The 16,730-nt window shown below is 39.5% G+C and overlaps 1 protein-coding gene across 1 annotated transcript in view; it reads right to left on the bottom strand.

Moving 5' to 3' along the window:
* SSH2 (slingshot protein phosphatase 2) overlaps positions 1 to 16,724 on the bottom strand; it is a 112,499-nt gene extending 95,775 nt beyond the window's left edge. The window contains exon 1 of the mRNA XM_005876856.2: positions 16,535 to 16,724. Within this exon, the coding sequence (XP_005876918.1) occupies positions 16,535 to 16,662 (128 nt within the window). The 5' untranslated portion in view covers positions 16,663 to 16,724. The remainder of the gene's footprint in view (positions 1 to 16,534) is intronic.
* Between the last annotated feature and the right edge of the window lie 6 nt (positions 16,725 to 16,730).

The raw sequence follows: 16,730 nt of genomic DNA, 5'->3' as shown, positions 1-16,730 counted from the left end.
ATGCATCTTCATCCAATAATGCTTATAATTGTTGGTCTTCAAACTTTTTCGGTTGACCTGGACGTTCTTTGTCTTTCACATTGAAATCATCACTTTCAAAGCGTTTAAACCAGCGTTCACAAGTATCTTGAGATGGAGCATGTTCACCATAAGCTTTCCGAAGTATACAATAACCTTTTCTTCAAAATAAAGTAATGAATTAAAACTTCCCGCAAATGCTCTTTTTTTTTGGCACGAAATTCGACATTTTTAAGCGTAAAAATATCTATGATGTTAACACCTTCAGCAAATTTGACATATGAAGTTTTGAAGCTTGCTGTCAATACAACAAAATAGCATACATATTAAATCGCATGTGTAACTCCATCTATTGAAAGAAATCCGCATCATTAACTGGTACACCTAGTATAGTTAAACACAGTTTGCAGCCATAGTAAATCCTATCTTCCCTAACCCTAGGACACTTAAGAGTAAATGGTTTGCTCTTCTCCTCAACCAGAAGGTAAATAGCTTAAATCACCCTACTCAGGAGGATAGATATCAGGAATCCAATTAATGCCATTTGCCAACCAACCCAAGGACAGATGAAGTTAAGGGAATAAACCTCCTTTTGGCACATACGCATAAAAGTAATGAATATTCTGTTGAGATACTCTCCTAAGACCTCCTCTAAACTCCCAGCTGTTAACACCCCTCAAAACAGAGGTTCTAGCTCGAACTCCCTCTTCTAGGAATAGCCCTGAACCTTTCCCTTTCCCCTTTCCTTCCCTCCCCGCACAAACATGCATCTTCTAAACTTTAAAGGACCTAGGAAGCTTGCAACCAGAGCAGCAATGGGCAGCAGCAGTTTGTCCTCAGCAAATCCCTAAACCCGTCCCCAAGGTCCCCTTTTCTCTTATTTTGTTTTCTTTTCTTTTTTAAATTAAATCTTTATTGCTGAAAGTTATTACATATGTCCCCTTAAAGCAGCCCAGCCTAGGGCCATTTCCCCACCTAGTCCTTCCCCTCTTATCCTAGGCCCTTCCTTGTTTCACTGTCACCAGCTTTAATAAACATCCTCTAAAATTAACCTGGACTTGTGTAGTGAAATTTTTCCTGCATGAAGTCAAGAACCCACCCTAGGTAGACTTACCAGGGCCAGGTCCCTTTTCTGGTAACAATAGTAACCCCTCACTCCCAGCTTACTTTCCATCTTTTTGTCCGGATTTATTTTTTCTTTATAGCCACATCAACAGCTGATTATTTATAATAATTTATTTACATTCTAGAATGTAAGTTCTAAGAGCTGAAATGGTCTTTTTGGATCACTGATTCATTCCCACTGCCTAGAACACTGGTGATCAATAAATGAATGCATAGATATCTACGAAGTAGAGATATGAAATCAGAGGTTAACATGGCATAGTATAAAAGCATGGATTATAAAGAGGATTTGGATTTCAGTCACTGCTCATGCACTTAATATATAACCTTGAACAAGTCATTTAATCTCTGAACCTCAATCTCTTTTCTTTTAAAACAATGCTAAAATATTAGTACACAGTGTTATTACAAAAATTATAGGACATAATAGAAGTAAAAACTTGTTGCAAATATTATGTCCTAGAAGTTATTCTTGAAAAATTGGCAGAAAATTCTGTAAAACCGATCAATCTTGAGAAAGCAAGTTATTCTGTTACCTTATCCTTGTTCTTGCAGGACCACAGAGGCAGAATAAGTAGTGAGAAAGCATAGCATTAGAAGAGATAGGCTTAAGCTTCAATTACTAGCTGGTTGACATTAAGAAAATTTCTTAACCTCTCTGAGGCTTAATTTTCTTATCTATAACAGGAGAGGGACAATATTGCCTTAAAAGTAATTAATTGTTTGCACCAAATGTCATATTAATTGTGAAAGCACTTTTTAAACTATAATGCAGAATTTGTATTTTTAGTGAAATAAATTAATTACCTTTCCTTAAAGAAATCCTAATCTTGTTTGTTCCACTGGCCAAGTGGAAGGAAATATTATTCTAGAATGTGCTCATATGGACTATGGGCAGAAGTATGCACACTCCCATTCTTGCTGTAGATTCTGCAACTTCAGTGAGAGGACAGAATAGAACAGGAAAAGATAGAATAGGAAGATACAGAATGGAAAGAGAAAACAGAGATTCACAAAGACACAAGTGAATAAGTAGCAAAGCTCTGATAGACTTCAGGTCTACTTAATTGCACATCCTACAGTCAGGGCCAGCTTCATGAGTCTATGATCGGTGCAGTCCCACCGGATCAGTGACTGGAAGGGCCCCACACTTGGTTTAAGGCTCTGCTGTTGCTGTCTTGAAATTTTTAAATCTTTTTTAACAAGGGGCTCCACATTTTCATTTTGCACTGGGCCCTGCAAATTATGTAGCTCACAATCTTTCTACTACAGGACAAAGACAATAGCTTATCGTCTCAGTAACCGTATGTAAAGACCACTGCTAACTTAAAGGACAGTTACTACAAAGGAGTTTTTTAATCAGGTTAATAATCACATATTTGTAGTGCGTGAATTCTGAAGTTAGCAAAATACTTAGTAAAGCCATTATTTTTTTTTTCAAAAATATTTTTTTATTGATTTCAGAGAGGAAGGGAGAGGGAGAGAAAGATAGAAACATCAATGATGAGAGAGACAGCCTGACACCCAGGCATGTGCCCTGACCAGAAATCGAACCGTGACCTCCTGGATCATAGATCGATGCTTAACCACTGAGCAACACCGGCTGGGCCTTAGTAAAGCCAATTTAATTAAAAAGCAGTAGTCCGAATTAGAAATGCAAATGTTATTTGCCTTTTCCTATTTTGTGCTCCATCACATCCTAATAACAGGCCAGTTAGTAAATGAAATACCCGAATCAAAGCTAATTGACTTTCCATTCTGAAACCCAACAAAATACCCCAGTGATTATGGATTATCTTTGTTTTTTTATTTGATATATGCTTTCTCACAGTAAGCAAGTGACATTGCCACAGAAATCATCTCTGGAGTGAAATCTCTAGCAACCCAATTCAATTAAATCACACCAGTTAAGTAATGTGTTGTTTCTTTTCTGCTCTGCTGACTGCAAAGACAGCTGGTGGATTTGAATTGAACATTTCCCAGGTAGCAATTCAGTGTTTGAGGTCTGCAGGCAAAAAAGATGCCTTTTCCACTTAAAGTTAGACTGACCCACACTAGTCCATTTTGACCTTTGGACTCCTTATCAGTCACCTTCAGTGTCTGTCAGTGGCTGGACAGGCCAACCCAGAGCGGTCTGCTCTCCAGTGAACAAAGGCTTGCTATGTAAAAGAGATGAGCAGTGAACAGAGATACCATCTGATGAGAAGGTGCTGAACTCATCCTCTGTGTTCCAGCAGCATGTCTAGGACTGCTGCCACCACAAAAGGTGAAACTTCACCCGAAAACACTTTCTCTGCCCGTGATTTAAACACACACCTTCATTAAGGAAGCAGCTCAGTTTCAGATAAAGGAAGACAACTAATCATGCAACTGTGGCCTGCACTCCTTCCTCCTTCCCATCTTTTTTTTTTCTTTTTCCTTTTAAAATTTAAGTCCACCAGAGCCCCTCTGGCTACTGTTTAGATCTGCTGGTGACATTCAAAGTGAGATTCTTTAACAGCTTTAAGAAACATACTCTTCTTTCTCTTATATTTAATATTCATCCAGCCTCAAAGATGAAAACTTTTGTTTCAAGAATTGAAACAGCTTGTTCCCTAAAGTATTAATCTCCTCAACTTTGAGAAATATACCCACTACTTCCTATAAATAGGATCAGGAAATGCTAATCTCATAAGTATAGTCACAAGCATTAACAAATTAATGTATTTATCTTTTTAAATTTCAGCATGCTTAGTAAGATGGCCTTATGAGAAATCTCAATGATGCTTAACACTTCCTAAATAGAAAACAATGAAATGTTGTTCAAGGTCTAAATTAATTTGTGGCAGGACCCTAGATTAAGTCTGTTTGCTTATCATCTGGGTCTAAAATTCTCTAAGTAAAAAATGGGGATGATTTTACAATAAAATGAAAACATGGAGAGCAAAGCTAAATTCATAAGCACTACATATATAGTCAACAACACCTCTGGATAGTTTCTTCATCTTCTCAATATACTATTATTTCATATTTCCACTAGTTCTATTCAACATAGCTTACAAATTAAAGTATTTTCCATCAGTGTTTAGGTATGAAATAAGTTCCTCATAGGAAAGACAAATGAGGAACAACTTGTCTAAGTCTCAAGTAGTCCATATGAATTGAAGGATAAAATCATATTTACCTTGATTTTACTTTTATCATTTCAGGAGCACTATGAAAATGAATTACTAAAATTGCTGGCAGGAATGTAGACTGGTACAACATTTCTGGTGAGCAAACTAGCAATCTGTATCAAAAATTAGGAATATGTATACCCTTTGTCTAGCAATCCCAGAATTGAGCTTTGGGATATTTCTCTTATAGGGACATGTGCAAAGATTTAGGTACAAGGATAGTCATTCATTTCAGTGAGGCTTTGTTTACAACTGCAGAAAACTGGACACAATTTAAATATGCAACAATAGGGCAGAATTTGAATCAGTTCTGTGAAAAACAAACAACTCTTTAAAAATATATAAATAAATGCATTTGAGGACAATGGCAGGATGCTCCCAACATGCCAAGTAAAAAAAATTTGATTACAAAGCAGTAGATAGAGGACAATCCCATTTTTAAAGGTATATCCATACACAGAAAAATTCTGGATGGTGTTAACAGTAAATATCTTTGAGAGACAAGAATAAGAGTAATGCCTTTTGTGGGGAGGAGAGAAATGCAACAACGTTTTCTGTTTTTTCTATAATAAACATGCATTATCTATAAATACTAAAAAAATAAGCAATACTTTTTGCTTTGCTGATTTTTAATTACCAATAAGACCAGTTACATGAAAAAACAACACCCAGGACAAGTTCACTTTTAAACTGAGTGGGTGGTAAAGCATGTGATATTATCAACTTTACTGGGTATAAGGTAGACAACTTTTTAAAGCAAAAGGGATTCTCTATTTGGAAATTCCCCCAAGGTGGTTTGTAAGATTGCCATAAAGAAGAGCATTGGTATTCAATATTTATTTGTTGATTTTTATTTCAACTGAGAAAGAGACTAGAGGTTATTTTTTAAAAAGCTTAATACACATTCTCATTTTCTGACAAAAGGGGCTTACGGCCTTGCTGAGAATTTCTCCAAGCATCTAAAATGGCAAAAAACCAGAGAAAATCCAGTAGCATGGGTATAGTGAACCTCCATGATTACTGAGACTGACCACAGAAGAGCAACAGAAATGAACAAGCCCCAACTCATTAACAGCTAGGACTATAGTGGGTTCTTAACAGATACACTCAAGAACTTCCCAGTAGGTTAAGAAAAAGGTATGATTAAAACAACAATGGCTTTTAGTTTTTAAATTACAGAGATATAACTAGCCAGTCTACAATCTTCAGTTTTTCTTTAATTTTGGGAAAAAAATTACACTAGGTTTAAATTTACTTAGACTCACTAAACAGAAATACTTAGGTTTCTAGGTTTCTCTTATGTAGTCTCAATTTGCAATTTATCTGTGCAGAAGAGTACAGTAATAAATCACAATCTGCTAAATTTTCAGTAGTTGTAGCAACTCTTCTTTGAATCAATATCATTAAACTATTGTTTGGGCTTAATGTAACCTGCATTTATATAGTTCCTGATCTTTATTAACTGATGTGTATAAGAGATCCTCATGTCCACTAGGATGGCTTCCATGTATATTTATTTGACTTACAAACTAAGGAGTTGTACATTGCTTAGAGAACACTAAATAAGTTGAGCCATTAATTGGCAACTGGGCCACTGAACTGGTAGCCAAGTCAATAAGAACAAGGAAAAATAGCAATTGGCGCACACCTCCCCTGATAGCTCAGTCCACTGTAAATATTACAAGCCCTCTGTACCATGGGAACCACCTTGCCTACCACATGATGCTGATGTAATACTATCTAGAGCTAAGCACCTGGAGGAAGCAGAGAAAGAAGTTTTGCTTTGGATTACTTGATTGTGCTTTCTTTCCTTCTTTTATGAATCATAAAGCCACTAGCAGATAGTTTAATTATTTCTCTTCTTATCTGCCTGTGGGGATTTCACATTGTGCGCCCAGCCACTGGTACTGATTCAATAACAACAGCCTTGTAAAACTGGCAGCCTTCCTAAATAAGCTATGTAAAGTCTGCAAATGCTGCTTACTGTGCTGTGTACTCGGAGGGTAACTCAATAAAAACTTGATAAAAATTCTGCCCATGTAATATATCAAAAATATGCTCATAGCAATTTCCTAAAGAACACCACTGGTGTGTAAAAGATTCCCTTCTTACCACAAATGATTAATAGAAGTCATTCATCAAAAACTAATTATTTGTAATATGGTCTTAACATCTGCCACATTAGTTCTTCCTTTTCTCTCACCACTGAAGTACTCTTTACCTGTGTTTATACAATTCAAGACATTTAAGAGGGCCAGAAATAAAGGTCAGAGTCCCAGCTCAAATCTTACTCCTAATAAAGCCTTCACTAACTGGCTCATGTACAAAACCTTTCTGTCCTCTGAACACGTAAAGCACCAACTGCACCTTTCCTCCGGCACTTAGCCTGTGCTTAATTATGTTCATATTTATCCTTTTATTGACCTTGTCTTATATCCTCAACAGACTGAACATCCCGACTGCAGGAACCATCTTGTATTCCTTTGTATCTCCCACCTTTTACCCAGAATAGGTGAAATTATGACAATGATGCAAATGATAAACTTTTTACCATCAGACTGGCATAACACTCTGTATTCTAGTTCTTTCTACTATACTTTGGCTCATGTCAAAAGAGCAAAAATATTAACTAAACTTTACTGAGTACATACTATTAGTACTTCACAAACATTACATTTAATCCTTACAGGTATTATTGGCTTCATTTTATTGACAAGAAAGGCTTATGGTAGTTATCCTATATAATAAAAGCCTAATATGCTAATGATATGCTAAGGCCGCTCAACCGCTTGCTATGACGTGCACTAACCACCAGGGGGCAGACAGTCAACCAGTCGCTATAACATGCACTGACCACCAGGGGACAGACGCTCTGAATGGTAGGTTAGCTTGCTGCTGGGGTCTGGCTGGGGTCTGGCTGATCAGCCCTCCCATGGTCCCTCCCTGGCTGGCCAACCTTCCGTGTCCCTCCCTGACCCTGATCGTGCACCGGTGGGTCTTGGCCTGGCCTGCACCCTCTTGCCATCCGGGACCCCTTGGGGGATGTTGGAGAGCCAGTTTCAGCTCTATCCTGCTCAATGCAGAAGCTGCCCTCTGGTGGTCAGTGTGCTCCCACAGGGAGAGCGCCACTCAGCCAGAAGCCAGGCTCAAGGCTGGTGAGCACAGAGGCAGTGGCGGGAGACTTCCCACTTCTGTGGCAGCTCTAAGGATGTCCGACTGCTAGCTTAGGCTTGATCCCCATGGGGAGTGGGCCTAAGCCATCAGTCAGACATCTCCAGAGGGCTCCTGGACTGCAAGAGGGCGCAGGCTGAGGCCCCACCCCCGAGTGCATGATTTTCGTGTACCAGGCTGTCAGACATCTCCGGAGGGCTCCTGGACTGCAAGAGGGGGGAGGCGGGGCCTCAGCCCCCAGTGCATGATTTTCATGTACCAGGCCTCTAGTGTAATATATTCAAGGTTGTACAGTCTATATATAGGTGGTGAAACTCTGATTGGAACTCAAGTCTGTTTCATTCTAAACACCAGACTATGACTATTGGCCACAAGAACAAATGACAAGTAAGATTCTGAATATGTGACCCAAGAGACCTTTTAAGTATTTTAAAACAGAGCAGTACTTAAGAAATGGGCTATTTAAGGAAGTGAGTATAAGATTTTATTGGAGAAGATGAACATCACAGAGGTGGAGTTGATAGAATGTTCTATACCAAACTGGTGAAAGGGATGTTAAAGTTTCACACATTGTTTGAATCTATTACATTCATCTCCTAGGAAGTGAAATTCACTAATAATTTACATCCCCCATTGATACCCCAATTTCTCAAACTAAAACTCCTCACAAAGATAAAGGTGATAAAATAATAGGAAGTTAAATTTTTTTGGACTGAGAATATTAACTTTGGGGAAACAGTAATTTAAAGGTACTTGGGACAGAGGAGAGTCCCAAAGAAATGGCATCTCTTTAAGAACTCTTTGCTTAAAAAGAATTTTTTTTTGCTTATGTGATACTTATTTTAAATCAGTGAAGAAAAATCAGAAATATTCTCATTCAATTAATCCCCCATGGCGATCAACTGGCTTTTATTACACAAAATTCAGAGAACAGCAGAGATGAGACAGACAAAAGCTGAGCTCATAAACCTGATCAGCCTTTTGCCGAGGTGTTGAAGATTGCTAAAGTGTTCCTTGGGTTGCAAACAGAAGAGTCTCTAGCACAGGGGTCCTCAAACTACAGCCCGCGGGCCACATGCAAATACAAATATTACAATTAAACCCATTTTGTTTTTTTACTTCAAAATAAGATATGTGCAGTGTGCATAGGAATTTGTTCATAGTTTTTTTTTTTAAACTATAGTCCGGCCCTCCAATGGTCTGAGGGACAGTGAACTGGCCCCCTGTTTAAAAAGTTTGAGGACCCCTGCTCTAGCATAAACTTTTAAGAATACAGACACCACAGAAGATAAGCAATATAAAGTCCACAATTAAAATTCTCAGGGCTTGAAATGTCTCGTTATGGATCATGAATATGTGTATGGCTCTTTATCAATGAATGTTAAGTATATGGTAAAAGAAACAATCACATGGGAAACTTTTATTGTTTCATTTTTTTTAACTAATGAACTCATTTGATGTCCACAATTCTCTGAAATGAGGCAGATATTATTCCCAAACATAAGTAATAATTTGACCCTCTAGCTGGTCGCCAAAAAATAATTCTACATCTTCTACATCTGAAAAACGAAATTGTTACAACTTAAAAAAAAATAACACTCTAGAATAGGTTTATGCTGAGGATTTTCCGTTATGGATCATGAATATGTGTATGGCTCTTTATCAACGATTAAGTATAGATGGTAAAAGAAACAATCACATTGGAAACTTTTATTGTTTTATTTTTTTTAACTAATGAACTCATTTGATGTCCACAATTCTCTGAAATGAGGCAGATATTATTCCCAAACATAAGTAATAATTTGACCCTCTAGCTGGTCGCCAAAAAATAATTCTACATCTTCTACATCTGAAAAACGAAATTGTTACAACTTTTAAAAACACACTCTAGAATAGGTTTACGCTGAGGATTTTGAGTAATTCAAGCCTTTGGATTCTGTTGCTTTATATACATAACTAATGCCAAATCCCTTAGGTTACTAAAAGAAGGGTCACACCCTCTAAAAACAGATAATTTCAGAAAACAAGAGTCACTCAACTTGCACAACCTGCAAAGAGGAAGTGAGCCCAAACTTGCCCTTTGGTGTGCAACACTAGCAATCTATTTATATATCATTTGCTACATGCCTTCCAAATCACAGGAACACCTAAAAATGTTCTTAGCACGTTTCTTCAAGTTAAACCCTAATTATGTTAGTGGCAGCAACATCCCGTGTCATTCAACAATGCAAAACTAACCCTATCTTAAAGTAGTTAGGATAATCTTTTTTTTTCTGTCACCTTAGAAAGTCAGAAACATTAACGTGATTGCATCTACACCACTGTCCTTTAGCCCTAAGGAGTTTAATGTATGATAATCAAGAGGACTCACATTTACTGGAGAGACCTAAGAAGAAATATGAGCAAGATAATCGTAGACGCTTGAGTCTCTCTATCACTCCAAGGCCTCTAGCTGTTAGAAACAAAGAATGAATGACAGCATCCTGTTATTTGGCTTTGCGCAGTGGTTTCTCCAAGTAAGTCTAAAGAAATTGCTCAATTTCAGGAGTGCTTACAAGGTGAACACACAAGTCAAAGAGCAACACTTTTTAAAAAATCCACTCTAGATTTATCACAAAGAAAATCTGACTTGAGCACGTCACAACCTCACCATTCTTGTTCATCGTCATTGTGCAGATTTACTCTTCAGTTAACTTGGTTAAAGGTGGTTCCAATAAGGCCAAAGTTGAGAGCTTTTCCTCTCCATCCTTCAGTTCCAAGCCAATTACTGCTGTACTGACTTCAAACAAGCACAAGTGTGGAGAAAGCCACACAAAGTGACCACCACTGCTAATGAAAACACAAATGCATCTTTATACCCTGACAAGGGACCATTAACCTTTCCTTCATATTTGAAGGCTATATAACACCTAGAAAAGTCACTAGTTGAATTAACTAGTGAACTTATTTGATCACCCTTTAAAATATATATTCCACACTCTGGCTGGGTAGTACAGTTGGTTAGACTGGTGGTCTGTGAGGTCCGAAAGGTTGGCAACCACTGGTTTAAGGAAACCTTTGAGCATCGTCCTGATATGCCAAGGTTGTAGTCCCATCTCCGGTCAGGGTACATGCCCGGGTTGCGGGCACTATCCCCAGTGGGGGGCGTGCAGGAGGCAGCCAGTCAATGACTCTCTCTCATCATTGATGTTTCTACCTCTCTCTCCCTCTCCTTTCCTCTCTGAAATCAATAAAAAAATATATATTTTAAAAAAGAATAGCTTACTGATTTTTTTAGAGAGAGAGGAAGGGAGGAGAGAGAAGTATCAATGTGAGAGGGTAACATCGATCAATTGATTGACTGCCTCCTGCATGCCCCCTACTGGGGATCAAGCCCCGATGGGGAATTGAACCAGCAACCCCCTGGTGCACAGGATGATGCCCAACCAACTGAGCCATACCAGCCAGGTCCCCAAGAGGATTTTCAAAAGTGAAAATTGACAAGCTGTTTCTAAGACTTATCTGGAAAATAAAATAAGCAAGAATAACTAGCACATAAAAAAGGAGGTAGGCCTTGACATACAAGGTATCAAAATAACCACTAAATCTATGTTAAGTAAAACAGTATGGTATTGGTATATGGACAGAAAACATATTAACAAGACTTAATAGTATAGATCCGTGGTCGGCAAACTGTGGCTCACGAGCCACATGCGGCTCTTTGGCCCCTTGAGTGTGGCTCTTCCTAAGCCTTAGTAGTACCCTAATTAAGTTAATAACAATGTACCTACCTATATAGTTTAAGTTTAAAAAATTTGGCTCTCAAAAGAAATTTCAATCGTTGTACTGTTGATATTTGTCTCTGTTGACTAATGAGTTTGCCGACCACTGGTATAGATGAAGACTCCAAATATCTGTTAGAATTTAATATACAATATGTGAAGCATTTCAAATCAGTGAAGTGAGAATGGACTAAATAAATGGTATCAAATAATTGATTATGCATTTTGAAGAAAGGTAGTTAGATCTCTACTTCACACTATAAAGAAAAGTTCAGATGTTTTAAAGAGTGAAATATTTTAAAAGTATAGATACATTAGAAAAAAATGTGAAAGAAAACTTTTATAATCCTTGGAGTGGGTGGGAAGGGTTTTTTAAAGCAAGATACAAAATTCCGAAATCATAAGAGAAATGTTAACACATTTTACAGCATAAAAATTAAAAACTTTTATAACAAGATGCAAAGTTAAAAGACATTCAATAAGCTGGTAAAAATTATTTTTTCCACATATTCAGAATATGCAAAATACATCAAAAAGAAAAAAACAAATACCAATAGAAAAATGGCTATTAAGTACAAACATGCAAATCATAGCAGAAAAATGAAAAAGACCAATACAAATATAAAAGGATGCTAAACTTCCATAGTAATATGGGATTTGCAAATAGAGAAGTATTTAAGAGTAAGGATCCTGGAGTCAGACTTGTTTATGTTTGTGTTTCCATCCCGACTATAACTTTAGACAAGTTACTCAACATCTCTGTGTCTCTCATCTCTAATGGAGTGTAGTATCTAACTCATAAGGTTGTTAAGAAGAGAGAATGATGATAAAACAATGCCTGGCACATAGTAAAAAAATAACTGCTATTTAATGTCATTATTAATATTATCAGGGTTGGTGAAGATACAGGGAAAGACATACTCTTACAACTGGTAAGAGCAAATTGGCAAAGCCTTTTCAGAAGGCAATTTGGCAGTATGTATCAAATATATAACTTATACATACCATTAGACCCAGAAATTTCACTGCTAGAAATTTACCTAAAGAAATGTTCCTATCCTATCTAATAAAAGACAAAAGGGTAATTAACCGTACCTCCGCTACGCTTCCCATTGGCTAATCAGGGCAATATGCAAATTAACTGCCAACAAAGATGGCGGTTAATTTGCATACGTAGGCACAATGATGGGAGGTGAAAGGGGAAGGACGGAAGAAGCAGCCGCCTGCCGCTGACGGTGATCGGAAACCCAGGTGGCAGGCAAGAGCCGGGTGGCAGGGCAAAGGCGGAGAACCCGGGCAGCCTTTGCCCTGCGCGAACTATGCTCATTCACTTACTCGCTCATTCATTCATTCACTCACTCATTATTCACTCACTCACTCAGCAAACCCTCTCAGGTCCCTGGCACCAGGCCAGGCACTGAAGTTGAAGCAGGATAAGACAGAGCTATGTCCTCAAGATGTTAGTAATTCAGTAAGGCGAAGCAGGCACATGAACGAGGCAGTTGTACGCACAGATGCACTGTACTGGGTTTGGTGAGGGCTGTAACTAACGCCGACTTTGTTCTCTTGATAAAATGGGGCCTCGGGAGCCAGGCTGCCCCAAGCCTGTAGGCCTGTGCCTATGCCAGGAGTGGCCGGGGTTTTGGAACATGACAGAGGGTGCAGGTCGGGCTGAGGGGTCTGGCCCCACCCCTCACCCCCCAACCCCCGAGTGCACAAATTTTTGTGCACCAGACTACTAGTCTATATATAAAAGCCTAAGCGACTGGCCAACTGGCCGACTATTCGATTGTCTGACCGGTAGCTATGACTCGCACTGACCACCAGGGGGCAGACGCTCAATGCAGGAGTGGAAACCCAGGCATGAAAACATGGAACAGACTGATGAATTTCTGAAAGAACGGGGGGAGGGCGGGAAGAGATTAACCAAAGATCTTATATGCATACTAGAGGACTGGTGCACGAATTTGTGCACCGGTGGGGTCCGTTGGCCTGGCCTGTGCCCTCTAGCAATCCAGGACCCCTCTGGATTGCTAGATGTCGGAGAGCTGGTTTTGGCCTGATCCCCACAGGCCAGGCCGAGGGGCCCCACTGGTGCATGAATCTGTGCACCGGGCCTCTAGTATGTATATAAAGATATATGTATCAGAACTTCAAATGCAGACCACAAGAGCTCTGAATTGGGAGACAGGAAATGCTGGTTCTAGTTTAGTTCTAACAACAACAACAAATCATGTAACCCCTGTGCAAAAAACAACCACCAAAACAATCACTTGACCATTTTAACATTTTTTAGTTTTTTACTCTGTAAAATGTGATGACAACTTGTCCAATATGCCTCAGAGGAATACTTTAAGGATGTGGTCCCTGGACCACCACCAGCAGCAGCATCTTCTCCAGCCTCACCCCAAACCTACAGAATCAGAAACTCTGGGGATGTGGGTCAGCAATTTATGTTTTCATAAGTCAACTAGGTGATTCAGAAGCAAGCTTAAGTTCAGAGATGAGCACATGTGAAATCACTTGGGTAAATATAGAGCAAAACTGAATTTACTTGGCTAACTACTATAGAGCACTAGTACCATTACTAATTAAACAAAAATAAAACTGGTCCCACTTTTCAATTTCATTAAAAGATACATTTTTGGATAATAATCTCGATATACTCCTCTTTTGCTGAGTCTGAAATCAAACATCAAGCTAGGAAGTCAAACTCATATATGAAACAAGAAAATAAACATTTTAGGTCAAGGACAAAAAGCTCAAGGTAACCTCGTTAAAAAAATCAAGCAATGTCTTAATCACTTAAGTTTCAACACTTTAAAAAAATTCTTTTTTTTATTGGAGAGGAAGGGAGAGGGAAAGATAGAAATAGCAACGATGAGAGAGAATCATTGATCAGCTGCCTCCTGCAGCATGTGCCCTGCTAAAAGTTTATAAGCTCTGCTTTTTAAATTTTGCTTAATCTTTTTTCTTTTTCTTTTTTACTTCCCACTGGGTGAATACAGTTGAAAGGCAGCTAACAGCATGTCCAGGCAATGCAGTCTGGTAAGGCTTCCAGGGCATACAACAGGTTGGAGGTGAGTGGAGCCTGGATGTGTTAGTGGCAAAAGGGCACCAGATGTTAGACCTTCGTTCAGCAATCGTGGCATTTGAGTTCTGGTTAAGAAAGAATTCATAGCCAAGACTCAAATACAAGCAAAAGTTTACTTAGAAAGTCACAGAAGTAGAAGTGAGCCGTGGAAGAAATGTGCCAGCTGGTCTGCGTGGGCTCAGGAAACAAGTTACAGAGGCAAAAGAAGAGCCCTTGGAGCTCAGGAGAAAGCAAAGGTATGCAGGCGCCTTGAGGGAAGAAAAGGAGAAGGCACCAGCATGCTCTCCTTAAAATTTAGCTTGCTTCATTTGGTCAAACATTTAACTAACTCACCCCTAACGCCTTGGCAGGGCTAGACCAAATGATTTCTAGGATCTTATATGGCCCACCCCTGCTCTAGAGAGAGCGTGGCCTGTTTGATCTTCGTTAAAACTTTAGTTATACATACATAACAAAATTTGCCTTTTAACCATTTTTAAGTACAGTTCAGCAGCATTAAATAATTCACATTGTTACGCAATCACCCCCAAAACTTTTTCTTCTTCCTCAAATGAAACTTTGTACCTATTTAACACAAACCTACCATTCCTCCTCCCTCAAGCCCTGGCAACTGTACTCCAGGTACCTCATATATGTGGAATTATATGGCATTTTTCCTTTTTTATGGCTTTTTTCACTTGGAATAATGTCTTCAAAGTTTATCCATGATATAGCATTTGTCAGAATTTCCTTCCTTTTAAAGGCTAAGAGATACTTAGTTGTATTATATACATATTTTGTTTATCCATTGATCCATTGATGGACATGTGAGTTGCTCCCACTACTTTTTTCATTTTTAAAATATTGTTGACACTATTATTTTGAGATTGGTTGTCCAGTTTCAGATTATTTACTCCTTTTCTTCTTTGTCATTCCATATGTATCTTTTTTTTTTTAAAGGGAAAACACAAGTAAACAGTTGATTTAATTCTGTGGAGTTTACAGTACAGAGCAGTAAAAGCACTTATTTTTGGTGGGGGGCTATTTTTTAGGAGCTCCCCCATGAATCTACACAAAGGGAAAAAGCTGAAACTCAAATGAGTTTCATTTGGTTTGGTAGAAGGGCAAACCATTAATTAAAATAATAAAATAGATGTAAGATTATTTATAAATCACTCTACATGCCATTGTTGGGACCTTTAATAAGAAATAATGGAAAGTTTCTGTTGTTGGACATTCATTTAAAAGTCCCTTAAGGGTGACCTGGGAGGAAGACTGAAGCCTTACTTAAGTTCCAGGAGTCCAGAAAACCTCAGTAGGTGACTTTCCTGAAGCCACTCTAGAGTGAGTGCTAATACACTACTAAGACCAAACTCCTGCTATCTAAAGTAAACTAAACCACTCCACTGGTTTGAGGATGCGACTTGAATAGATGGAGTGCCTTTGCTTTGCGCTTTATAACTGCGAGGTGAGATTCAGCTTCAGCCCACAGTTCTCAAAAATGGCTAAACCACAAATTTAAAGGAAGGAGAACTCCAGAGACTTCAAAAACAGTCACAAAGATGCGCCTGAATCTTGCACTTTAGTGAATGAAGCTTTGCATACAGGCTTGGGTTGTGAGCACGTACTACTACAGGGGAAGACAAAAAAACAGCCAAACTACTGAAATCCAGTTTTTGAAATAATTCCAGACCACAACCAGCGGGAGCGAAGAATAAACTGCCTTTCTTTGTGTGAACGACTTGCAACAGAAACCTATGGCCAGACGAAAACTTATTTGAAACAAAAACCAAAACAACAAACACGGGCGCTGGATCACCCACAGGACCCGCAAGGGAGCCCTAGCGTTTCCGGCTGACTGTTCAGAAGCTACACACCGCCCTTCACCTTCGGTCTCCTGAGCGCCATATGGCTCGGCTGTCAGTCGGTCACCAAACAACCTCCCTGAGAAGACCCCACTTTCAGATACCCTCAAAGTTTACCAGAAATGACCGCAAAGGATTCTCCTGTCCGTTAACATCCCCCGACCCCCCACCCCTGGACACTTTCTGCCTCCAAGAATTACCCCCACCTCCACCCCACTATCCTTCCCGGACGCCCCGGGACCGCCAAGAACGCAGGGTGCAATTTCGCCCTCGCTTGCTTGCTCCCCAGTTGCTGGGGAAAGCGACTGCTAACACGCAAACTTTCCGAGCGTTAGCAGAGGGCAGGAGGGCGCGCGGCGCACTCACAGCTGGTTGATGGCGTTTTGCGAGATGACCGCGTTGGCAGAGAAGTAGGGGATCATGTCGGGGCCACTGAGGCTGCAGGTGCAGGCGGGAGGCGCCTTCCTTTCGCGAGTCAACGTGCTCAGGGTCATGAGGCCGGCTCAAGGCTTTCAGGTCCGCATCCTGGCCCCCGCCCGGCTCGGGCACGAGGCGATCGCGT

This window comes from Myotis brandtii, unplaced genomic scaffold (genome assembly GCF_000412655.1).
Source record: "Myotis brandtii unplaced genomic scaffold, ASM41265v1 scaffold50, whole genome shotgun sequence".
In the NCBI taxonomy this organism is placed as follows: Eukaryota; Metazoa; Chordata; class Mammalia; order Chiroptera; family Vespertilionidae; genus Myotis; species Myotis brandtii.
Note: the sequence above shows the minus strand (reverse complement) of the source record. Positions and strands in the feature narration are given on the sequence as shown.